Source organism: Papilio machaon, chromosome 8, assembly GCF_912999745.1.
Source record: "Papilio machaon chromosome 8, ilPapMach1.1, whole genome shotgun sequence".
NCBI lineage: Eukaryota > Metazoa > Arthropoda > Insecta > Lepidoptera > Papilionidae > Papilio > Papilio machaon.
Window position 1 is genome coordinate 733,216 of NC_059993.1, and position 16,457 is coordinate 749,672.

At 34.3% G+C, this 16,457-nt stretch overlaps 2 protein-coding genes across 2 annotated transcripts in view; one reads left to right on the plus strand and one right to left on the minus strand.

The window, feature by feature from the left end:
* Nucleotides 1-15,183, minus strand: part of LOC106720249 (angiotensin-converting enzyme) — a 108,832-nt gene extending 93,649 nt beyond the window's left edge. Inside the window, exons 1-7 of the mRNA XM_014514847.2 lie at nt 14,417-15,183; nt 5,016-5,174; nt 4,475-4,715; nt 4,249-4,331; nt 3,913-4,119; nt 3,595-3,764; nt 3,183-3,307 (exon numbers count right to left, since the gene is read on the minus strand). Coding sequence (XP_014370333.2) covers nt 3,183-3,307; nt 3,595-3,764; nt 3,913-4,119; nt 4,249-4,331; nt 4,475-4,715; nt 5,016-5,174; nt 14,417-15,076 — 1,645 coding nt within the window. The 5' untranslated portion in view covers nt 15,077-15,183. The remainder of the gene's footprint in view (nt 1-3,182; nt 3,308-3,594; nt 3,765-3,912; nt 4,120-4,248; nt 4,332-4,474; nt 4,716-5,015; nt 5,175-14,416) is intronic.
* Nucleotides 1,418-3,068, plus strand: LOC123721180. The gene is made up of 3 exons (XM_045678942.1): nt 1,418-1,536; nt 2,343-2,504; nt 2,782-3,068. The coding sequence occupies exons 1-3, from the start codon at nt 1,476-1,478 to the stop codon at nt 2,991-2,993; spliced, it is 435 nt and encodes a 144-aa protein (XP_045534898.1). The 5' UTR covers nt 1,418-1,475; the 3' UTR covers nt 2,994-3,068.
* Nucleotides 15,184-16,457: the final 1,274 nt, after the last annotated feature.

The window sequence follows — 16,457 nt, forward strand, 5'->3', positions numbered from 1 at the left end:
CCTATTCCGAATAAATTTTAGATTCGGCATTATTTTAATTCTGCAATTTCTACTAGTTGTCGCCAACATTGTCCGCGCGGATTTAAAAAAAAACTTAATAAGTAGCCTATGTTTTCTTCTAGACTATGTTTATGATAAATTTCATCAAGATTTGTTCAGTAGTTCTGCAGATACCTTCTAACAAATATACATACATCTAAATTAATCATTTGCATTTAAATTATTAGTAAGATATCCATTTGAAGAGAATTAATTTGGCAGCCGAATCTCAGGGGGAGTACCTCTAGCAGTGTTGTAAAGACATTGTTGTAGTGTTGCAAAATATTCTTCTATTACAACTGAAGCCTTCAAATAGCTATGAGTAACTGTTAAACTGGTATGAGTAATTTAAACGATTCAGTCAACAAAAAAATTAATTATGTCAATGTAGGAAATTAGTGAAACATTGTAGTCTCGAAATACGCGACTGACGAGTCATGTTGACTGATTTTAACGCGCTGTTTCATGTTTAAACTAAAACGATTCCATCACGCAAAGGTAATGACAAGAGCCGTCAATTTTATATCAAATTCTAGTATGTAAAATAAATAGCTGAAAATGATGTAACAATGCAATAAATGCTGTAAAGAAAAGGAAGAATTTAATCTAATTAAATATTGGCATTGAAGAATTAAAAAATAGTGGCCGTTATTACGCCCGCGTGCATCAGCTACCTTCCCATAAAAGTCCAGTAAAAATCGGCCCAACCGTTCCATAGATTACCCGTATCAAACGCGAACTTGCGGGCAGGTAGACAGACAAAAATTTAAAAAATTGTTTTTTTCATTATCAGTAACTCGAATATCACGTGTACGAAATGTGTTTTTTTTAGTCTCAATATTACATACAGACACTCCAATTTTTATGAATATGTATTAAATATTTTAACGTCGTAGAATCTGAATAGATGATGAGAGTTCTATGTATATGAAAGAATCCAAAAAAGTGTAACTCAATAACTTTTGCAATGTCACCTCATTTAATATATATCAAAAGATAACCTCGAACGGATGAATTCAAAGCACGTTTAGTTTTATTTAATAAAATAGGCCTGCATCCTTTGACTATATGAAAATGGACTAGACAGGGCCGCGGTTGTACTCAATCAATTCTGATACTTTTCGCTAGAGTTGAGATAAAAATTATAATCACCAATATGCATATCATTGTAATACTTACGTAAAATAACTTTATCAACACATAAGTAGTGAATCCAAAAACGTAAACAAGCAAGTTTAGATCTCCTTTTTCGTTTTTATTTTCGACAGAGAGGAATTCACGAGTCCTGTCTCTTAAAAGTCAAAGCTTATATCTAACTGCTAGACAAGGTGATTTTACTAATTCAATTATTGTGAACAATATCGACAACGTAATTCAGTACAGAGTGAGTGTGTGGTAGTGACGTATGCAGGTAACATATCGTCTACGATACGATCATGCTTACAAGTACGAAATGGTTAATGATTCTTACATGTCTGATGGGTGCTACTAAATATGGTAAGTGAAATTCGCAATTAAATTAAATTACCAAATTTAATATTATAAATGCGAATGTTCAGATGGATGGATGTTTGTTTGAAGGTACGTTCTGAACCGACTCATTGGATCTCAACGAAATTTGGCATACATGTAGAACAAAGTCTGGGAGAACACATAACCTACTAATTAAGTTTTTTTTATTCCACGTAGACGAAGTCGCAGGCGACAGCTAGTCATAAATACCCTGTTAGACAAACAATGTTCATATCATTCATAATCGAACTAAATCAACGTTCGTAAAGATTCTTAAATCTTGACCCTTTCCATCATCCATCACACTAAGATTACAAATTTCTAGCATTTAAGCGATTTTTAGACCGACATCAAAAAGAAGATTTTCAATTGTTTTCCAATGTCGGTTACATTGTTATAGGAGAAAATTATTTCTGGTTTTTTAAATTTTTTTTAGTGTGTAGTAAGTAATTTCTGTAAGTGCCTGAGCCGTTTGTTTTATAAATACTTTTTTAAATTATGTAAAGATTACATAAAAATATTCATTGACTTGTAATTAATGTATATAAAAGGAAAGTTGTTAAGAATTTTACGAGTATGAATGTGGGTCAGACACAGCTGGGAGAAACCTTACAACTCGCTGTAATTGTATTACCGCACGTGAACTTGGTTTAAATTAACCTTAGAGGACAATAATAAACATATGATTTACATATTTTGAGATATACAGAATGTAGAACATATTTTGCATAGACTTCGTAACTTCGTATGAAAATCGAACTGAGTCCAGCAAATGTTTGTTTAACTTCCAGCGTATTCAATATTCTGCTACGACTGCAACAGCGCGTACGATCCGCGTTGTGGCGAGGAGTTCGACCCTTTCAGCCTGGGCGTCGTTAACTGCTCGCTCAAGGACCCACTCGAGCACATACCACCGGTCGAGTCCAAATTCTGCCGCTCCATTAAGATGGAAAGTCAGTATACTTTAACATATTAGTCGTATATACATATGGGACAAGGTTTTCTCGCATATTTTAAGTATTTCTGTTAGTATTTTATTCGAAATGAGCCTTAGTGGCTTGACCGATTCCGACGTTATCATTCGAAGCTTCTTCTTCCATGGAGTATCATAGATTTAGACAGTAGAGAGGTATTTAAAAGTCAGCCCTAAAGTCGGCGTCACTTGCACGTACCTAAATTGCCTTAGAAATTATCCATCACTGATTCTGTCAATCTATGTATATATTGCAGTATACGGCAAAGTGCGCGTCGTCCGGGGCTGTGGGTTCCTAACAGAAGAGAACGAGAAGATAGGCGACCCTCCCTGCAGACGACAGACTGGTACCGGCGACCTGTTCGTGACCTATTGTACCTGCGATACCGATCTTTGTAACGACGCCGCTTTGAATGGTGGCGCTAGTGTACTCGCTCTAATATTACTTAGCCTGCTTCTGGTGTGTTGAATAAATAAATAATACCGTATTTTATTGTTATTGCTTTGTGTGAACGGAACGCGCTTAGGACTCTTATATTGCCTAATAAAAACCTGAGTATCAAAACAACAATACTCTCTTATAATTTTTCAAACATTTAAAAATAACGCTCGAGTACACATTTATGTGATATTTTAGTATATAACTACGAACACTGACCTGGATTAGCTCCATCGCGAAAGACCTTGGGCTGATTCCTGTAAGCCAGGAAGTACTCGACGTGCGCCATCTCGTGGTGAGCGGTGATCAAGTCCTTCATGTCTGGATGAGTGCACATCTTGATACTGGAAATACACATTAAACTGCTTCAGAAAAAAATAATTTTTCTTCAAAAAACCCTGTCTGTTATAAACTTGACTCATTTGGGCGATTATGGTATTACTTGATTCGTACTCTTCTTAGTACCTTTATTAGTACAGTCACGCTATTTAATTTATTGATTTTAAAAAGTTGCCCTTGAAATTTAAGTGGATCAACTTAGCCAACCAAATTTAGACACGAATATAGTAGAACAAGACACGGAAGGCTTAGTGGAAATTGAATATAACTGTACCAATGACAGGACACTTACCGATAGTCGTGTCGGTTACAAAAGTCCCATGCGGAGGGCTGGCAATGCACGTGGCGGTCCACGGGCTGCTCGAGTACGCTGAGCGACCAGAAGTCCGGCGGCATCGCTGACATGTTCATTGACACAAAGAACTCCTCTGCCAGCTGGAAGATCGTTAGTGGTGTGTAGCCCTGGAAGAAACGTCGGAGATAAAATAAGATAGATTAGTTAGACCAATCACATGTAATCACGTCATACCAAACTATTACCAACTGCGAGCGTACCATAATTTAATGAAGTTTGATTATTATTTTTTAAACACAATTGAAATGTTTGTACCTGTTGAATCATTTCTTTGCTGACATCGACTAAGTTCTTCCCCGGATAAGGCAGGGTGTAGGGCACAATCCCGGACCAGCTCTGTCCCCACATATCTCCTAGAACATGAGCAGGGATGGGCGCCGACCTGGAGATCCTCTCGGGGCCGAAGGCTTCCCGGAGACGACGACGGACGTATGCATGGAGTAACTCATAGAGTGGCTTAATCTGAAACATTAAAAAAAGCTAAATAGTTTTAGGGTATCGATAAAATCGAAAATCTCTAGTAAAATAAATTTATTTAAATGATTTTAAATTAAATTTATTTAGTGATCAAAATGAAACGTGATATTTTACCTGTTCCCAAACTTCTTCAATTTCTTGTCTCATGTTTATCGTCTCGTAGGGAAACATCCAATAAGCAGAAGCATCGGTGAAATCTGAAACAGAACAAATTTCTCATTATTATAATGCATAGGAAGTAATAATTTTACTTAATTAGACTGACTTGATTTTCTAATTGCATTCTCATTTATTGTTAAGTTTGCTATTTATTTTTCACAGGCGTAACAAATAAACTTACTATTCAACCTCGCAGCCTGATTTGTTAGATCAACGAGTTGCTCGTACAAATCACGTATCCTTCTGCCGGTATTTCTCCTCCACTCGGTCCAGACGTGCTGCAGCTCGTCCCAGTCGCGGGAGTGCGACATGATCTCCTGTAACTGCGGCTGTAGGTGCAAACCGCACTTGAATGGCTCGTTGTACGCGCAGATCTCCGCTGTATTGTACACCGCCAACATGTCGTTGATTATACGATTGTACTGGAAATACAAATAAAATGTTGGTTGAAAATTGTACTAGATGTCACTGATTTGAATAGTATTCTTTTATTTATTTAAACAAAAATCTACAATATAAGATCAGGACCAGATAGACCAGATAAGATTATTTTTAATGAGAGAAATACAAGGAAATCATTTACTTAATAAAAATACACAGTCGAAAACTATGACAACGTCTTGAATATTACGATGTCACAGGATCTTCTTTTCTTCCACTAAAGTAAGCTAAAATGTAGATTTCTACAGTTTTTAAGCTTTTTCTTTTAAGTTAATATTTACTCGGTCTAGCTGGTCCGGTGGCAGAGCGGCAGCGCCGATGGTGGAGAGTAATTGCAATTGACGGTATGTGCCGAAGTCCCGGATACTGTCCCGCGGTATCTGCTTAGCCGCCTCCCAGAGCCCGCGCTGAAACAATGTGTACCGCTGCTGCGCATCCAACTGCGGAACAAAGAACGAAACATGTTTATATTAGATGTCTACAATTATTGTCTTTTGTATTACTATTATATAAGGTTCTATCTCTTACTAATCAATCTTCCTAATCCTATAAACATTAACGATTTCAAACAAATGACTTCAAAAGTATTAAGCTTAAATTATCATCTCCCTGTCCTTGTCCCACTCACGTAGGTCCTGTCCAGGTTTCTGTTCTACATATAGATCTATCTTGCGTTATCACAGTCGTCACTTTCTCTTAATTATGTCACCTTTCACGCAATCTATCTTTCATAGGCCTACTTCTACCGATGTATGTCTTCACGCGCCTATTAAAGTTCTCTTTGCCACATGCGATTTTACCTTTAACATCTAAATTTTTCTACTAATGGTGCTACTTTCAGAATTCCTCTAATATACTCACTTCGTATCCTATCCACTCGTATAACCCACATCTACTTTAACATTCGCATTTCTGCCACATCTACTCTCCTTTCATCCGTCCCTTTAACAGCCCAACAATCGGTTCAATACACCATGACAGTTCTAAGCAGGCAAATGTTAAGCCTTTTGTGGTCAGTACTTTTTCACTTAATTTTAATAAAAAACAACAAATTCTCAAATTATTATACAATATAAAAACTGTAACAAAAAACAAAGTACACCTTGATCGGATGCGATAACAAAAGTCTGCGATCTTTTCAATAAACGACAAAAAGTGTTCCAGTTGTAGTGCTTTTGTGACAGAACGTTGGTCCACTTTATGGTAATACGGCCACGGTCAATGGTGACATGGAATGACGAATATGAAGTGACAAGGATACGTGCTAAGTGCTTTCGTATGCTATTAGAGAAAGCCTTTTAAGGTGGTCAAGTTATTTGCATAATACATTCTACAGGATGCTCTTTATTTTAGTATGTACCTTGCGGAACTTAAGGTCATGGATTCGAATTCTCAATTGAACTATTTTCATTAACTACTAGCTTTTACCCGCGACTCCATCCGCGCGGAATAAAAAAATAGAAAACGGGGTAAAAATTATCCTATGTCCGTTTCCTGGTTCTAAGCTACCTGCCCACCTATTTTCAGTCAAATCGATTCAGCCGTTCTTGAGTTATAAATAGTGTAACTAACACGACTTTCTTTTATATATATAGATATCTTAACGTAAATTTATGCTTTATTCTATGCTATTTTTACATTTGCTATTATTTTTTTTTAATTATTGTTAATTTTAAATATCCTTGACGCGATCTAGTAATATATTATTTTCTTAGAAAGCAATAAGTACACCATTTTTATCAGGGTAAAATACTTAGACTCAGTAATTTAACTCAAATATTATATTTTTTTTAAATAGGTCCATTATTTTCTCAGAACATTTTGTTAGAATTTATATATTAAATGAAATTTCATATCGGAATGAGTTAAAGCGCTGTGATCATTGAAAAAACTACATAACTATTATTTTTATTATCCAAGATATGACGCATAGATCTGCGTAAAATCTGAGTAATCACAATTAAGGCATTGTGTTATACAAATTATAAAAAAACGCCTTAACTTCATTGTTTACGACGGCCATCTTGACACTGATGTCATTTAATAATAGCCATCTAGGACTTAATAACCGTGAATAATACTCTGTTATCTTGTAACTAGTTAACATTTGAAACAGACAAAAATATCTGACTATTTTCATTTTACCACCTACGAAATAAAGAATCTATTCTTAATTCGCAATATTTAAAATAAAATCATTTTAAAACCAAATATACTTTTAATACCTTATCTCAGAACAAACTCAACCTTAAATTTGTGTACAGTTTGGGTAAATAACTGGAATGAGTTAGAGGATCAACTGCTTTCATTACTAATATCCAAGTGTAGGTACATTACATTTATCCCAGTGCGTTCCTTTGGAGATCCTGGGACTCTTACCAGTTGCAGATGACCACCTAAGGGGTTTTAGTGAGTTAAGTCTCACATAACACTATCTTTCCCCCAGAAGGCAGGGTATCTTTTGAAGATTTCCCCCCGAACGTTACATTTTGTTAAGTCGTAACATTTATATATATTTATACAGTCATAAAAAATATGAATAAATGAATGTCACTAATTTTAAATACCGAATACATAATATAAACGATTAGCACCAAAATATTACGAAACAAACATATTAGTTTAACAATAGATGTTTCTATGTACATACTTATTTACTTGTTGTAAGAGGGATGTACTTTAAATTGACGTCTATGTGAATATTTTTAAATGTAATATTTACGACTTCATATCAATATATAGCTATGAACAATCGTAACAAAAAGTATCAGGGATTTTTTGGATTTGAAATAAATCCAAGATTAAAGAACGAAAAAATTCGTAAAATAATAAAAAAAGAATAATAAAAAGATTTTTTTTAATTAAACATTATTTAAGGTCATTGCTCAGCCAAAATAAAAAAGCAAGTAAAACCTCTAAAGTAACAACATCCTGATAATTATTCAATTATGTTAATTATCTGCATAAAAAATCAAGATAAAGACCCAAAAAAATTTAAGTAACCGGTCAAAATATCCAAAAATATTTTCTTCATAATATTTTAATTGTACTAAAATTCACACGTTTTTTTCAAAGATTTTCTTAAAAATTCCAGTCGAGTTCGTTATCTTCTTAAAAGAAGAAGCGACCATTACTCCGGCCAGTTTTTTTTCAATAACTTGTATTTACGAAACTCGGATTAAAATGTAGTCATGTAATGTTTGTGTCATTAACCGCGGGTTTCTCAGATCATAATTTCTGTACCGATAAACACATATCGACATCCTAGTCGTTATCTTTGACAACACACAGGTAACAATTTATTTTAAACGAAGATTTTGGTCTCATAAACCCACGATTAATGTCTAAATCTATGAAAAACGTTAAAAATAATCACCAACTGAATTATAAATAACACACTAAATATCTTCGTCGATACAACCATAATGCATTCTTACAATACGAGGCATTAAAAAAATCATCGATCTGAGGCATTTGACTGTCGTGATTTTGGACACATATATTTCTTATGTATAATAAATTTTATATGTATATGTTTATTACATATGATATAGAATAGTTTACAAACAAAAATAACCTAAGTAAATGATTGATAATTTTATATACTTAATTGTTGTTAACATCGTAAACACATCTACGTCTTTATCTCCAGTATTTACGTATATTATGTTTTGAACACAACATGTACAATAGAACAATTAAGTGGACGGAAGGCTGGTCTCTGTTCACACGGTCTCCGCGGAATTATCCTGTACTTGAAACTCTGTTTACTATTAATTAATGTTATTACATCGCTTCATTTAATGTTATGTCACGAACTTGAATGGTTAGATAATTTAACTAAGATAACATAGTACATTAGTAGTTGTTTAAAATATAAATATTGTGTGATTTGTTATACTTCACATCCAATAATGTAAAAACAGCAATAATCTCAATATTAATTTAAATTAAAATTTTCCATTCCATTTTCCACTCAGGTCACTTTTTTTAAAAGGTTTTTTTACGCTCAAACGTAAACTACCACATTCAGAGTCTTATACGAGTACTAGTCACTTAAGCAGTCCCATTTTGTAGACTTCTCATATTAAATCTAGGATAAGGACTTCCTTAGTGACCATCAAACCACTCTGGGTGCGGCTCATCATAGCTACCCCTGAGTAAAGCATCCGTCTTCAATTGTATGCGACAATCATATCTCAATGCCATCCGAACAATCACGGACTCGTAATGAGGCGCCTATTAATTCTCACACGCTACGTACATGCAGTGGGCAGCGTATTGTCGGTAAAGGCCTGAGGACATTCCCATACGTTTCGCAACCGTAACGTGACGTGACGTGACTCCTCACGATGCTAAGAAATATTGAAAGATTTTTGCATCATATTACATAAGTTTAGTTTTTATCACATTATACTGCCACAGTTAGTAATATTGGTAACTTAGTAGTGCCCTGCACATTTTTGTTACTGACTGTACTAGACTGTATCTAGGGCTACGGTAGAATACCCAAGAAGCCAAGTTAGCGAACGACACATTAAGATATGCTAAATTTAGTTTGTATATTATTTTAGATCAGAGAACGATCTAAGATTTAATACTAAAATATCGATAATATCGAAGAAGTAAAAAATACTTATCTATTTGTAAAGGCAAGTTTCGAGTTATTCAATTAACGAATATTCAAATTGTCTGAAACAAGAAAACTGTTTAAAGCCGAATTCGTAAAAGTACTCAAGTAATATCCTTCATAAAACAAATCAAGTTCAAACAAAGTGTTTCAAGTTCAAACGACTAACAAGTCAAGATTTGTATGAACCAAAAGACTTCAACGGGTACAACAATTACGTCTTTGTTCATACAATACGCTTCACTAAACTTCACTAAAAGAATTTTCAGAAATCTTCAAAACACTTCAAGGAATTTTCAGCCTTACAGAAATAAAATACAGTTGGTTTTAGCGTAACACTAAAATAAGTAGATACTATGGATTGCATTTCGTAGTCTTCATTAGCACAAAGCTTAACTTTGTTTTTACGTTTGGAATGGGTTTAAACTACAAAAGAGTCATTCACAAAATTTTAACATCTCTTGTTTAAATAAACGTGAGAATATAAACTTTAAATCTGTCTTAAATTCGCATCCGTTCTATTCCTTTATTTTCCCTTTTATTTCCTTCTTCTTTTCGCTTTTTATTTTTCTTCAAATATGGAGCTTTGAAATCCCCGTTCTCGTATGTCTTATAATATAAATACGCTTTAAAAAAAAAAAAAACAAAACAAAGTGTTAGATTTTTTTTTCGATTTAACTGATTTTTCTGTTTACTCTAAGATACTCTAAGATATCTTTGTAAAAGATGTTTTTTATTGGAAGTACTACTTCCCTCCCCTGACAATTTACCTGCAGACTGAATTCGGCACGTACAATATTGACATTACAATGACATGAATGTTGTGAATCTCGTTTATTACATTTTATCCGCCTTCACCTTGAATATGCTTTAATTTCTCACGGCCGTGGCACTGTGTTGTTGTCGATTTCGCACTTTATACTCATAAAACTCAATCGCAATGTACAGAGAAAAGTATCCTGTATATCTGTGTGTATTAGATACATAACCTAGTCGGTAGTACATAAAATTCATTCGTTTGTAGTCGACGTAGACGTCGACTACAAACGAATGCCTTCTCCGATAAACAATTGTTAAGAAACGATGATATTTATTTATTCAAAACTAACAGCTAATTCGACCGTACTGAATTAAAAAAACTTAGTGAGTAGTACATTTGATATACCAGACTATGTTTATACATCTGTGCCAAATTTCATTGAGATCCGCTAAGACTTTTTGGAGATACTTAATCCTTACTAATATTATATTACTAATATTATAAATGGGAAAGTAACTCTGTCTGTCTGTCTCGCTTTCACGGCAAAACTACTGAACCGATTTAAATGGCATTTGGTATACAGATAGTCTAGACCCTGAGAAAGGACATAGGCTACTTTTAACGCGAATAAATGCTACCCGAAGACAGTATTTCAGGCGGACGAAGTCGCGGGCACAGCTAGTACCAAATATACATCCAAATATTCGCATTTATAATATTAATATCCGTAAGATATCACAATGTATCCCGAGTTCTATTTATCACTCTAATGTTTTGTATTACTTCTAGTACATACAATGTGTAGGTGTTATTCAATGAACAGATTTTATGAATGGTCAGTTACATGTTGCAATGTTCAATACTTTCATTAACATAGTTCCGCAAATTGATGCTAAAAACAAAACAATGTCACATGGTCTAGGTCAAACATTATTGATAGAACACAGAATCACACATAACATTCACGCTCTTAACTTAGAGGGGTAGGAAAAGAACATGAATTGTGAGTTAGCATAATCTTAACACACCACAAACGCTTATTTATGTATATACTTAGATCTCCATACATATGTATGCTGTTTTGATAACTTTATTTACATACAGTATGTGTTTTTTTAAGGAAGGTTTTTTAATTGTTGCATTTATTTGAAGATTAAAAACTCAATTGAACACGGGTCTCGGCTCCGAATATGAATTTGTCCCATTCGGTGTCGAGACCCTTGGTCCGTGGGGTCCTAGCGCTAGAAGACTTTTTAAAGAAACAGCAAAAAGGTTAGTCGACATCACAGGAGACCGAAGAGCTGGCAGCTACCTCGGACAAAGAATTAGTCTAGCCATTCAAAGGGGGAACGCTGCCAGTATCTTCGGAACCTTGCCTAAAGGGACACCTTTTAATGATATATTTTAGTTTTTATGTATTATATTTAATCTAATCTTTTGTCCATTTTCATACGTTTTATATATCACTATTCCTTATTCAATTGAACACGAAGTAATAAAAGCGGACACGAACGATAGATCTAGTTTAATAGGAAAAAAACCTAACGTCCTTCTCACGTTCCTAAATTGAAGTATCAAAATCACGTAAACTGTAGTTTGATTGATAAAAAATATCAATATTATGCAAAGCATGTTTAGTGTAAAAAAATTGCACGCCTTAAGTTTTTTTTACATACAAAAAAACCAAACACCCTTGAAATGTTTTCTGGTTTATAGAACTGTTTTAATTTTATGAATCCTATTTGTTTAATGTATTCTATTTCATTTCATTACAAAATAATGATTCAGCAACGACAAAGAGTAATATTTTAATGAGAGTTTTTCATTATTTAATCTTTAATGTTATTAATAAATTTTAATATTAATTATCAAAATTAATCAATAAATAAACGATGAAATATTTAGATTAAAATCTACAATATATTAAATTTTATTACCACCAACATTTGTTTACAAGACCTAATAAGGTTTTGGTCTGTCATTTAGAACGAATGATCGCCAAATTCGAAGGCTTAATGGTTTTAACACAATGAGAAACCTTGGTGGTAATGAATTATCTCATTGTCCGATGATCCCAGGCCTTATAGGTCGCAGGCCTAGGGCCGAACACCGACAGTAAAACGTGGTCGAGGACTGCTCAGTTCCGCCATTTGATGCGGTCGTTATTGGTCAACCATTTTATGTCACTTTGTTATTGTTATTGATAAATCATGTGTAACGTGTGCCCGATTGCAAATTACTTTTAGAAAAATAATAGTTTTACAAAACAAATCTGTAATTCTCATTGTATGTAGTTACTAGCTGTTGCCCGCGAATCAATCCACGCGGAATTTAAAAAGAACGTAATAGGTAGGCTATCTGTTCTTCCAGACTATGTTCTACATCTGTACCAAATTTCATCAAGATCTGTTGAGCCGTTCCGGAGATACCTTCAAACAAACATCCATCTATCCATTTAAACTTTCGCATTTATAATATTAGTAAGATTTAACTAGGGGTTTTACACTTGAACAAAATCTATGTTCAACTCTCATTTACCTTAAAAAAGACGTAATAATATTATATTTATGTACTATCAAGGAATATGTCGGTATTCAACCTTAAAAGCGACAATCGTTTGAACGTTTCATTCACTAATTTACATACACTATTTTTTTTAACTAAAAAGTTTAAAATGTGTCTTTCAAGTTGTTTAAGATACTCCAATATACTTACTCTAACATAAAGTTATCTCCCAACAACCTTAAGTCATGGAATAAGCCACTTGATAAAAATCTCAACCTTTAAAACTGCACAAGCGCCTATCCGGTTTAATTCAGATTTTGCATATGCTCTTTATATAATATGGAAGTTTTCTCAAGCAAAATTAGTTTTTTTACATTATCCTGTTATTTTGCCATAGTTTTATAACGCCAAAGGTTCAATGTATTGTTTGAAGCGAATTAAAGGTTCAAATACAACAACTACTACTACGAGTATGGGAAATACTTTAATAGAAAACAGGAATATAGGAAATTTGAAGGCCGCGTATTAATTTCCGTATTTCAAAGATATAATAAACGGATCATAAGGAAATCTATTTGTCACGATTGAACATAAAAATTTTGTAAACGTGAAATAAAAGTTTTCCTTACTACCTAATTGAGTAATGAAATGACTATGGTTGACCGTCATGGCTCGTTACGAAAATTATATAAAATATTGGCGGTGGAAAATACTTGTTCTGCAAATATTTTACTTTGCCTATTTCAGTTTATTATTACATGAATATGTTATCAACCTTTTTTATATAAGGGGACAAACGAGCAGCTGAACACCAAGGTGTTCATCGACGCCCATGGACATCTGCAATACCAGAGGAACCGTAGCGATGGTGATTCACTCGCTTCTTTAAAACTTTACCGCCATAAAACTTTACAATATCATAGCAAATTAAAGAAAATAATTTCCAAAACATCATTTAAAAAAATTGGTACGTTTGGTATTATTATAAAATGAATTTCTTCAAGACCCAATTAAGCTTGTTTTTAATCGTACAGTTTTTAAAGTAATCCGCAGTTCAACCAACTATATTCAATAATTTAGGCCATATACGAAGTGGAAAGTTATCGCATGTTTTCCCACATATCTCCTACAACAATGCCTAGAGATTACAGATAGTGTTTCCACGGGCTTGGCTTGCGTCTTCAACAGTTTTTATTGCAAACTTTACGCGTTGGAAACTTGTTTATTGTAATTCTTAAATGAAAATTCAGTAAATGAGGTCAAATAAATAGTTTCACGTTTTAAGAAGTAAATCATAGATAATTTTGTTTTGTAACTGTTAGTAATATTTTTGAGTACTTTGACGTTAGGTGATTGAGTAACGCCAAAAGCTTTGGCCTAGAGGAAGGAATAACGTGCTAATATTTACTGTACATTCTTGTTAATTATGTTATGCTTACCTTCGACCTAGCTCTATGAATAATAGTGAACTTGAGTTGAGCAAACACAGAGTTCATCGCTATGATAGATAAGAATCCATTTTGACACCGAAGTCAGGATAGTCGAGGGTAAGATTATCCGATTAAAAAAATCTAACAATATAAGTCTTTAGTCTTTAGTCTAAAAAGAAAGCATTTCAAAGTTACAATTAAATAAAATTAATATTTTGTTATGTGCAATTAAATACATGTTTGCAACTACGTTTGTCTATACGTAAATCGTGTATTTTTAGTAAGTTGCAATAGAAAAGATGGTCACCATAATTAAAACAACTTAAGAAGACAGCAAAACAAATGATTGCTACTTACTGCGGCATGCTGAGTTGCATCATTGACGTCAGTTTCGAAATTCCATTGCGCGGCAACGTTGTTGGTGCATTCCTTCGAAGCCTGTTCATCAGCTCGCACCAAGAAATCTCTCACTTGCTGCAAATTCACTCTATGATATCTATCTTCGATAGTATTAAAGTTTCCGTCCCTGTTAAAATCATACGGACTCGCTCCGGCAAAATTTGGATCGTTCCGAGCAAAATTAGGATCATTGCGTCTGAAATTTGGATCGTTATTAACATCTATGCGGTCATCCCTGTTGACATCGTACGGTCGTAAAGTCGAACTGGGATTACGTCCGTTACCATAATCTAAGCTCGGATATCCATTGTTGCTTATATCCGGATTAATCCTACCGTTGAATGGTGTCGTGGAAACCGGGTAGATTCCTGCTGTACTAGTACTTATTGGTCTCGCAGTACTGTATTGGAAATTCCTATTTTGTATGTCATATTGATTTCCGGGACTATTAATTGATGGAGTGCTAGATAGTAGACCGTAGCCTCCGTAAGGGTTGCGTGGAGTACTCGATATTTGAGGCAACGGCGGCAAATCCAACTGAGGATCGGCGAAACACGATGGTAACAACACAAAGATGAACCATGTCCTGATAAATTTTCTCTCGTGGGCGCAGGCCATTGTAATATGGACTGAGACGAGGGTAACAGTACGGGTGTCGATGCGAATGTTGTGCAACCAGTGGTGCGTGGTGTTTGTTCGCCTCCGCGTCGCCAACTGCGCCAACTCTGGCGTTACCTCTGAACTGGAAGCGTGTGAATCACTTTGTGTAGCTATTCTGTGTACAAACTCATGAATATGCTGCGTAATTCTTTGATTTAATGTTATTAATTTGAAGTAACTTAGAAATATGTTAAATGTGACATTGTTAAACGACATTGATACTAATGGACCAAATATTTCTAAATATTTTGTTTCATTATTTATCATATCGAAAAATCTATTTGGGAGTTACGGAAAATTTTCGAAATAAAGCTAGTATGTGTCGTGGTTGTGAATCAGACAGTTCAGGTAGTTACAGTCTGTTAATCGCGGTTACTAGCAGTTACTAACTCAAGTGCGTTGCAAGTGATAAGCAAACGAAAGTAATGCGATAACAAATATGCCGCAACACTAATACATGACAAAGAAAGCTCTGGTCTTTAAAACTTCACCTTCTAAATGACTTAACAAGTATAATACAAACCACAGAAATTCGAAATCTCTGAAAAAATAATTATTGAACTATACTTTTTTAGGTACTTTGATACCTAGAGGTAAGAAGTCTTAGATTACAGTCTTGTTTGAACACATACGATCATGCTGGCCCAGTGTAAATTGAACTTCTACCTGGAAGACAAATTTAAGCTATCCTTTACAAGATAAGGATTGGAAGGGGAAATGGATTTTTAAGGAAAGCGAAGACGAACACGAAGGGGAAATATTCTCTTTCTTTGTGTCCCCTCCTCCGTCAATTAAAGTTAGGCAACGCATATGCAATTGCGGATGACTATGGACAGCGGTCGCTTTGCTAATTCATTGAATTCAGATGGCCACGTGCTCGTTTGCCACCTTATAATATAAAAAAAAATTACGAATACTTTCTTATAGAGTAGAATAATACTTATACAACAATTAAATATTGTTAAGTGATTCGAAAACCCGTCCAACAATAACCATAGTATACAGACGTATAATGAAATATGTAACCAAATAAGGAATAACAATTTCGTAATGTCCCCTTACATAGACATAATACGCCATAGACATGGTAGCTTAACAACACGTCTACCCCATTAATGATTAAGATTATAAAAACAAGTGCAAGGTCGTTACGGTGGCATTAGCTGGTAAACATTTGTCATTGTCAGAAAAAAATAATGACTTGTCAAAAATAGGACATGGAAACTTGACCAATAGTTAAGTGTCATCAGATGAGGCTTGACGCGGATATGCTTTAACGAAATGTTTGTATTTTTTAATACATTTCTACTACTGAAACTATATTACTTATTGACTTTAC

Coding starts and splice junctions, on each gene's coding strand:
- LOC123721180 (XM_045678942.1), top strand. CDS start 1,476: ATGCTTACAAGTACGAAATGGTTAATGATTCTTACATGTCTGATGGGT. Junction 1,537..2,342: donor GATGGGTGCTACTAAATATG/GTAAGTGAAATT, acceptor TTTAACTTCCAG/CGTATTCAATATTCTGCTAC. Junction 2,505..2,781: donor CCGCTCCATTAAGATGGAAA/GTCAGTATACTT, acceptor TATATATTGCAG/TATACGGCAAAGTGCGCGTC.